The following is a 7,934-nucleotide window of genomic DNA, read 5'->3' as shown; positions in this document are numbered from 1 at the left end:
CATATATACATGCATATGCACGAAACTAACCACACATGGATGTCGTCTCAACTGGCTGATAGTACTAATTAGACACAAAATCATGAGAACTGAAGGAACACGTCCAATAATAGCATAGTCAGAACAATCACTTTAGTTTACTAGATTAACCAAGCTGCTACCTGGTCCGATCCAAATTTGGAGCACGCGCACTTTCAGTAAGTACTTGTGAGCTCCAGTGACAGAGAAACAGACACCAATATGCATAGACCAAATAATACACTCCCTTAATATCCATGTCATATATATGGCTATTTACAGTGTCAAATCATGACACTTTCAAATCTATAGCATCTATGTTACCCCATGAAATACGCTGCGAGACATGATAGATATGAAATTCTATAAGCGTGAAATAGCTATCCATATATAGGATGCCCCAAAAGATCAATGTATAGAGATCTGGGAACTTCAACATTTCACTTCGAGACTACAAATTGAAACGATAGTACATTGACATGGATCGGTACTACATTCAGGAAATGTCAACCTACCTGGAGGAGTTGAGCCATTTGGAGTCGATCATGAATTATTTATTTCTCAAGTTACAGAGGTCAATCTTTGCCTATTAGCTAGGCAAGAGGATATAGCAAGTTCGAAATTCTGTCTTGAAGTCCTTCAACGTTCACAAATATCGATATCAGCATACATACTTTGCTGACATGTACAATTGTATGTAAATAAATAAGAAGTTTCAAATTACTATTCAACCAAATGACTGCCATAACAAAGAACTAATGTGCAAAAGCTAAATATGATACTGAGTGTATTTGAAAAAGAAGCTAGTACTATGTAAGAACCAGTAAGCTCTGCTCGATCTTCAAGTGTTTCAGGTATGTTAAAAATATTATTTTCAAAACTCCTCTGCAAACTAGACATGCACGAGTAGGGAGCTTTTTAGGTTGATGCCGCAGAACTTTCAGTAGTTACATATATAGTGCCAATAGGAACTATTGAGGCTAAGAGAAAACATTACGATATACAAGGATTGCAATTCTGGAAGCGCGCATATAGAATAAGTTGAGCAAAACATCACTAGCCATACATTTGACTGGAAAGAAGAAACATCATTCAGAACATATATCTATTAACAGCAAATCAAAACATAGAGCAACATGGGGGAAATACACTCGTTGAGACAGCTCGCACATGTAAAGCTACCTTACATGAATGTCTAAACAGGCTTTGCATTCAGCAAATCTAATTCTTACAAGATGCCCATTTTGTAGCTGCTCCCTGCTTGGAACATATAAAATTCAAAGTATAGATGACAAAACGGACGGCATGGACCGACACGTGGCAGAGGAACAAAACGGACGACGCAATACTTAGATAAATCACAGAATGACAAACCACATCACAATTCATCTCACAAGCCACAGTCACATACTCACACACACATACACAAACACATGGGAATTCAAAAGAGTTCAAATATTATTTTGAGCTGTTTGTTTTGCTGCCTCATTAAAAACCTTATAAAGGAAAAAAGAGTACAACTAGCTCGATAATTGTTCAGATACATCACGATTGCAAATGAATTTCAAACTAAAGATACATATAGGTGCTCCCTAAGCGGCACTTCTAGTGTGCTAACTTGTGACCACCAATGACTCCAAGAAATAACTCCGATACGTACGGAACATATGGAGTAATCTCATAGTCATGATAGAAGTCGGTGTCGAGAGCACGAACTTCCTGGCTGTCAATGTCATATGATACCATCTTGCAGTCCCAGTGCTGAACAAAGAACAGCAAATTGCAATCTGGATGCATCGCGGCCACACGGTAATCAACATTTCCCTCACGGTTCCTCTTCCCAAACAGCTCCAGATAGCTTACCCTGCCCTTGAGGACCCATTCTTGCGTATCCAAGTCCTGAAGAACCCAGATTGAAATTCCAAGGTTCGACTTCCACGAGTGCACCTCATAAGGAGCCACACCGTTCAGCTGCAACGAGAATTGGACAAGCACATCATCATCACCTTCTTCCATGATGCAGTGCAGGCGCCCCTGGGACTGACCAATGAAGACCACACCGTTGCTGAAATAATCCACCTCCTGAGGAACCCCCGGCGCCGTGATCTGGCGCTGCGTCTTCCCTTGTGCATCCACCTGGAGTATCCAATACCTATCATAGATCAGGTACAGCATGCCATCCACCATTGCCCCAGGGCACCTACCATGGATGTGGAACCTGTCGTTGGCATTGCGGTAACGCCATAGTTCCAGTGGCCCTATTTCTTGGCCCTCACCGCTCCACGCCCCGGTCTCCGACGAGTAGGCGTGGACCGTCGTCATCAGAGGATTCTCCCAGAAGAGCACGACGTTGAAGTGGGAGGACATGGCCGGGTCAAACAGGAGGTAGGTGTGCATAATGGAAGAGCTGCGGCGCCGGGTCGGGTCGATCCGGCCGCAGCTCGGCACGGCCACCCACTGCTCCGTCGCCGGGTTGCACACGACGTAGCAGGTCTCCGGCGTGTTGTGGGCGTCCTCGAGGTGGCCGAAGAGGAGCAGCCCGTTGCAGGAGTCGAGGAGGTAGATGTGGTCGATGCCGGGGAGCGCCTTGGTGATGAAGGAGAAGGAGGGGTCGAGGTCGACGAGGGGCGCGGCGGAGTTCGCCAGCAGGTCGGCGAACTGCCCGTATTTTTTCGGGGGCAGCAGGTAGGGCAGCGGCGCGTCGTCCTCCTCGGTCTCCTCGCCGTCGTAGTTGCCATTGCCGTCGACGTCGTTGCGGCCGCAGAAGAAGAAGCCCTTGAGGGTTGGGGGCAGCTCCGTGCGGTGAAGGGGGTCGCCGTGGACCTCGCGCTGGGCGGTGGAGACGGCGAAGCTGGAGCCACCGCGGAGGGGCTTCATGGCGGGGGCAACCTCCACGAGCGCGTCGTTGGGGAGCTGGCGGTCGTCGGCCATGGCGTTCGCTGTTTGAAATGGAAGGAGCCGGAGGGTTGAGAGGTCAGGGGATGAGCGGAGAGGTGAGAGGTCAGGGGCGGCCGGAGCGTACCTGCCGGAGACGACGGGAGTTCCTCTGCTCGGTCTCTCGCCGTGTGCCTGCGCGCCGCCGCCGACGCCCTGGTGGCTGGTGCCGTAGGTGACTTACTTGGCGGCTGTGATAAGGAGAGAGAGAGGATATCTGGAGCATTTAAGGCTAGTTTAATTGCCAGCAGGAGCAAATTAACCCAGGGAAGAAAGCCCTATGGGGAATTTCCGTGGACATGTGAATCCTGGGAGGATACCTGCGGGGGAAATTGCCCTCTGCTATTTGAAAATTGTCCCGCTGGGCTTCCTTTAGCTTAGCTTCTCCGCCGGCGCGGCGGCCGGCGTCGGCACCACGTCGGTGGCGGCCGTCTTGTCTTCCTGCAATCGATCAAGAGCTGCCTCTCCTCGCCGTACGTGGAGTGCGAGAAGACGATGGTGTCGCCGACTCGGAGGCCCTTCTCCCCAACAAAGCGGCTCCAGCCCTTGGTGAGGACGTAGCTCTGGCTGCTGTTCCAGTAAGAGTACCGGAACCGCCACACCTTTCCCTCGCTATCCTCGAAGTTGAGGAGCACGCCCTCACCGGTGGCGGCCTCCGGCACGCGCTTGAGCGGGAAGTGCTTCTCGGCGTGCTGCTTGGGACGACGAGGTGGTTGAGCTTGCCAATGTCGCTAGGGTGACGGCCTTGTTGAAGAGCTGCGCGCGCCCAGGCCGGCCGCGGCGCAGGCCCTAGCGGAGCTCGTCGGCATAGATCTGCGCTGTCGGAGCCACACCCACGCGCGTGGAGCACGTGGTGCTATCGGAGGTGGGAGCCACGGCGGCGGCTTTCCGCAAGAGCGGGAGCGGGCACCGCTCTCTCGCTCGCGCGAGCAAAACGCATGATGGGGAGCGCTTCCCGACCGCTGTAGGTCAGGCTCTTTTCCGCGTGGAGATTGGGCTCACGTGGGCCGAATAACCCCACCTAGCAGGCTGCCAAACTTGTCGATGAATTGCCCTGCAAAACAAATACGCGTGGCCTTCCTTCGCGCGGAAAAGGTTGGGAACCTCGCGGGTATATGGGCTGCCAAAGTAGTCTTTATAGATGAAATTTTCAGCTCGGCGCTCCTGCAACCCTAACGGCTAGTTTTTTCTTCTATCGTAATACACGTAAAAATCACCAAGTGAGGTAGAGAGCCATGTTGGAAATTTAAGGTTACAAAAAATCTTCAGAGCCAGGTCGAAAATTTATCAGTTACTAAAAACAGTGCATGAGAAAGGTAAAAAAAAAAATCTTCGTTTACCAATTTCTATGCTGGACTAACGGACAGCTTCAACCTTCAACAGTTACTATAAAAACTGGTAAACCGGCCAGAAGCCCCAGATTAGTTGTAAGATACATGGCAGCTCTAAAATAAAAGGTTGCACAGAAATGGAGAGCTCTTTATTATATTCATGCCAACTCTAAAACCTCATCCGTGTCGGTTATTGGGTCAGTACAATGCAATGAGAAGCCAACGCGAGTAAGGGGCTTATTGGCAGCTGGGACAACCTCCGATCCACGACCGTGTCGTCGGGGAGCCGGCGATCCTCGTCCATTCCACTCGCTGTTAGATTGGAAGGAGCTGCGGAGGTGACAGATGGAGATGAGCCCAGCCATCGAAGAAATGCAGTGGACAGCTATAGGATAGAATACGCAGGGTGGCCGGAGGGTTCCTGCCAGAGACAATGGGGATGTATCGCTCACTCGCCATGTGCCTGTGCGGTGCCTTAGGTACGGTGACCGGAATGCCCACCAACTGGCTTGTGACACGTGGCTGTTGATTCTGCTGACACGTGTACGCAAACATTCGTGTTGAAAAGATTTACTTGGAGGAACAAAAATCCTTATCCACAAAATCGGGTTGAACTCTAGAGGTTCGAAACTTGGAGCACGACCGGTGATGTTGACTTGGATTGTGTATCTTGATTATGATGAACAGTGGAATTTGCCATCCTGCTTATAACAAATCACCGTACAAACGACAAGCACATGCTTCTACAATACAATCATTAAAAAAATGTAAAAATCATAATCAAGATCAGAGTATCTACTAATGGTCTACTACTCTTTAGTCTTTTCCCATCCAGGTATGCAGGACAGCAATTTCCTTGTCTTCCATGTCAATTTCTCAAGAAATGCATGCATCAGAATTTAGAAGCGGGTGATCGATGATCAGGCGGAGGAGCTCCACTGGCTGGCCCTCTCGAACCCGTTCTTGCCGTAGTAGTAGTCCTCCATGGCCTGCTGGATCTCGGCGCGGGAGTTCATGACGAACGGCCCGTGCTGCACCACCGGCTCGCCCAGCGGCTGCCCGGCCACCAGCGCGAACCGCAGCGGCGCGCCGGACTTGTTCCAGACGCTGATCCCGTCGCCGGCGCCCAGGACGATGCAGTGGTGCGCCGACACGGGTGCCGACTTGTCCCGGCTGAAGACGCCCTCGCCGTCGACGATGTAGACGAAGGCGTTCCAGCCCTCCGGGATGGGCTGGTGGAGCTGGGAGCCCGGGCGCATGGTGAAGTCCATGTACATGGTCGGGGTGCGCGTGTAGACCGGGGAGCGCACGCCGAAGGCCTCGCCGGCGATGATCCGGACCTCGACGCCGTCCTTCTCGGCGCGGCTGATGTTCTTGCTCTGGAGCTCCTGGTACCGGGGCTCGATCATCTTGTCCTTGGAGGAGAGGTTGATCCAGAGCTGCAGGCCCTTATTCACCTCGTCCCCCGCCGGCATCTCCGAGTGCACGATGCCCCGGCCGGCAGTCATCCACTGAAGGAAGATTTCAGTTCAGGGAACAATGTCAGGACAGAAAATGAAACTGATGCATTTGTACAATTAGAGAGTAGAGAGCAGAGAGGCTGACCTGGACATCCCCTGCCCTGATGGTGCCCTTGTGGCCCGCAAAGTCCTGGTGGATGCAGGCTCCCTGCAATTCCAACCCAACACAGAAGGAGACATTTGAGCGAACAGCTCGCGGGAGGCAGATGAACAGAGGCAGGTAACACAAGGTTTGCTTGAGTAGAGAGGACACGCACCTCGAGCATGTAGGTGACTGTCTCGAATCCTCTGTGGGGATGGTCGGGGAACCCGGCGGGCTTGGAGACTGAGACCTCGTCGAGCATGAGGAAGGGGTCCAGGTTCCTGAGCTCATGGCTGCGCAAACAGAGAGGCAAAAGGGGAAAGTCAACGCCCGATCAGGATGATGAGCTGAGCTGCATAAAAATGAAAGGAAATCGGGATCCAGGAACTGGGGAGATTATAGTAGGTTACCTGCCGATGCTCCTCCGGACGGTGGCGCCCTGCCCCTCGGACTGCGACTCGGCGAGGAGCTTCTTGACCACGGCCCTGGGCTTCTCGAACGGCACGGCGGCAGCGGCATCCGAAGCGGAGGAAGACGACGACATGACTCGCGCTGGGGGCAACAAGACGGTCGGGACCAAGCGGAGGAAGAAGAAGAAGAAGAGTAGCAGAACAATCAGGAGCAGGAGCTTGTTGGTGGTACTTGTCGGGCGGTGCTTTTGCGGTGGTGCGACGGGGAGTAGGCGGTGGGCTCTGTTGTTGCCGATCCTGGCGATGGCGGAGGTATAAATAGGGGAGGAGGCCAGGTGCTGCCTCAGCCTCATCATCGTCGTCGTCATCGTGGCTGGGATTTGAGATGAGAGCCGGCCGGGGATGGATGGCTTCCGCTGCGGTGCGGGGATTTTTAAATAAAAACAAAATTAAAGGAGAGATGGGGTTGACCGGCGGCGTGGTCGGATCTTTTCTTTGCGGCGGCGGGGGCAGGGGCAGGCGGCTTCCGGAATCGCCAGCGCCCACGCTGCCTCGGCGTCATGCCAGCGCCGGCGTCACGCTGCCGTCAGCGTTATGCAATCCTACGAATCACTATACAGATAGAAAATCAGCTGCCGATGCATGCTGTCCACCTCGATCGCAAAAACCATGCCCAAATATATAGAACGGGAATTTTTCCCTTGTTCCCTTGCCATCATCCCGCCGGTTTGGGCCAAATTAGGATGTCCACCTCGATCAGGAATGTCCGCCGGTTTGGGCCACAATACACCTCAACTCACGACTTGCCAAATTCAACATCGGCCCGAGAGGGGGGAGCTTCGTGTAGGGAACTAACTCTGCAGCCCCAGACATGTATCATTTGTTCATCTCGGACCCCTTCAAAAGTCATGTCCCTGTAAAGGGATCTTGTAGTAAATTTTCCAGATTTTTCTAGTACCGATGTAAATTCATCCCTTCCCTCCACTAAGTGCACCTCTTCTAGCATTGTTTGCAGCTCATACCACTTATCTAGCTCCTCGGGATATAGCGATCTTCTGAAACCAATAACCCAAACCCCATTCCTCTGAATATCAGCCACGGAAGCATTTGGCTCTGAGCATATTTGAAAAAGATTGTCAAACTCTATCTTTAAAGGGCATTTTCCAATCCAAGGGTTTTTCCAGAATCTAGTTTGCACCTCACTCTTCACCTTTACTGTTCTTCCCCGCCGATACCACTCTCTAACCTCTAACAGACGTCTCCAAAATTGAGACCCTGACACTCTTTGGTAGATTGTGTGGAGGTGATCGCCGTACTTAGAGTTAGATGGATGAACACAAGAACACAAGGGATTTTACTAGGTTCGGGCCTAAAAGTCTACGGATTTGAAGTTACGGAGGCTCAAAGTTGGGAAAAACTATGATTTTAACTGAATTTTATGTGCATAGTAAAATTTATATACCTAGAGTAACAAAGTACTGTTCAAATATCTTGTGCCTTTCTTTACTTTTACCATTATCAAAGTATAGTAAGATATTGCTAGTGTGTTGATAGGTGCGACTGTGCGAGGCGTGCCTTTCCACGATCAAATTCGACTGCCTTACCATACGTCGATTAAGATTTTATGTATTTTGCTGGT

The 7,934-nt window shown here is 51.3% G+C and overlaps 3 protein-coding genes across 4 annotated transcripts; all 3 read right to left on the bottom strand.

The window, feature by feature from the left end:
* Nucleotides 1-1,623: 1,623 nt before the first annotated feature.
* LOC111256354 lies at nt 1,624-2,949 on the bottom strand. The gene has a single exon (XM_022824236.1). It carries the CDS (start codon nt 2,947-2,949, stop codon nt 1,624-1,626), a length of 1,326 nt encoding a protein of 441 aa, XP_022679971.1.
* Nucleotides 2,950-3,329: 380 nt separating this feature from the next.
* LOC106804144 (AP2/ERF and B3 domain-containing protein Os01g0141000-like) lies at nt 3,330-4,587 on the bottom strand. The gene is made up of 2 exons (XM_014804680.1): nt 4,489-4,587; nt 3,330-3,644 (listed from the first exon to the last, which is right to left on the bottom strand). The coding sequence occupies exons 1-2, from the start codon at nt 4,585-4,587 to the stop codon at nt 3,330-3,332; spliced, it is 414 nt and encodes a 137-aa protein (XP_014660166.1).
* A 342-nt stretch (nt 4,588-4,929) lies between these two features.
* On the bottom strand, nt 4,930-6,750 carry LOC101758173 (pirin-like protein). 2 transcript variants are annotated; one of them, XM_012843823.2, is made up of 5 exons: nt 6,528-6,749; nt 6,296-6,437; nt 6,061-6,178; nt 5,889-5,951; nt 4,930-5,794 (listed from the first exon to the last, which is right to left on the bottom strand). In XM_012843823.2, exons 1-5 carry the CDS (start codon nt 6,661-6,663, stop codon nt 5,204-5,206), a joined length of 1,050 nt encoding a protein of 349 aa, XP_012699277.1. In that variant the 5' UTR covers nt 6,664-6,749; the 3' UTR covers nt 4,930-5,203. The 2 variants fall into 2 exon arrangements, with proteins under 2 accessions (XP_012699277.1, XP_004955711.1); XM_004955654.3 differs by having other exon boundaries at nt 6,296-6,750.
* Between the last annotated feature and the right edge of the window lie 1,184 nt (nt 6,751-7,934).

The sequence above is a fragment of the Setaria italica genome, chromosome II, assembly GCF_000263155.2.
Source record: "Setaria italica strain Yugu1 chromosome II, Setaria_italica_v2.0, whole genome shotgun sequence".
In the NCBI taxonomy this organism is placed as follows: Eukaryota; Viridiplantae; Streptophyta; class Magnoliopsida; order Poales; family Poaceae; genus Setaria; species Setaria italica.
The sequence above is the reverse complement of the archived record's forward strand: the minus strand, read 5'-3'. Positions and strand labels throughout refer to the sequence as shown.

What these genes read in the sequence shown, in the direction of transcription:
- LOC111256354 (XM_022824236.1), bottom strand. Translation starts at nt 2,949, where the DNA reads ATGGCCGACGACCGCCAGCTCCCCAACGACGCGCTCGTGGAGGTTGCC.
- LOC106804144 (XM_014804680.1), bottom strand. Translation starts at nt 4,587, where the DNA reads ATGGACGAGGATCGCCGGCTCCCCGACGACACGGTCGTGGATCGGAGG. An exon ending in CGTTGGCTTCTCATTGCATT is followed by an intron (nt 3,645 to 4,488) that starts GTACTGACCCAA and finishes CGTCCCAAGCAG; the next exon opens with CACGCCGAGAAGCACTTCCC.
- LOC101758173 (XM_004955654.3), bottom strand. Translation starts at nt 6,663, where the DNA reads ATGACGACGACGATGATGAGGCTGAGGCAGCACCTGGCCTCCTCCCCT. An exon ending in CAGTCACCTACATGCTCGAG is followed by an intron (nt 5,952 to 6,060) that starts GTGCGTGTCCTC and finishes TTGGAATTGCAG; the next exon opens with GGAGCCTGCATCCACCAGGA. An exon ending in TCAGGGCAGGGGATGTCCAG is followed by an intron (nt 5,795 to 5,888) that starts GTCAGCCTCTCT and finishes ATCTTCCTTCAG; the next exon opens with TGGATGACTGCCGGCCGGGG.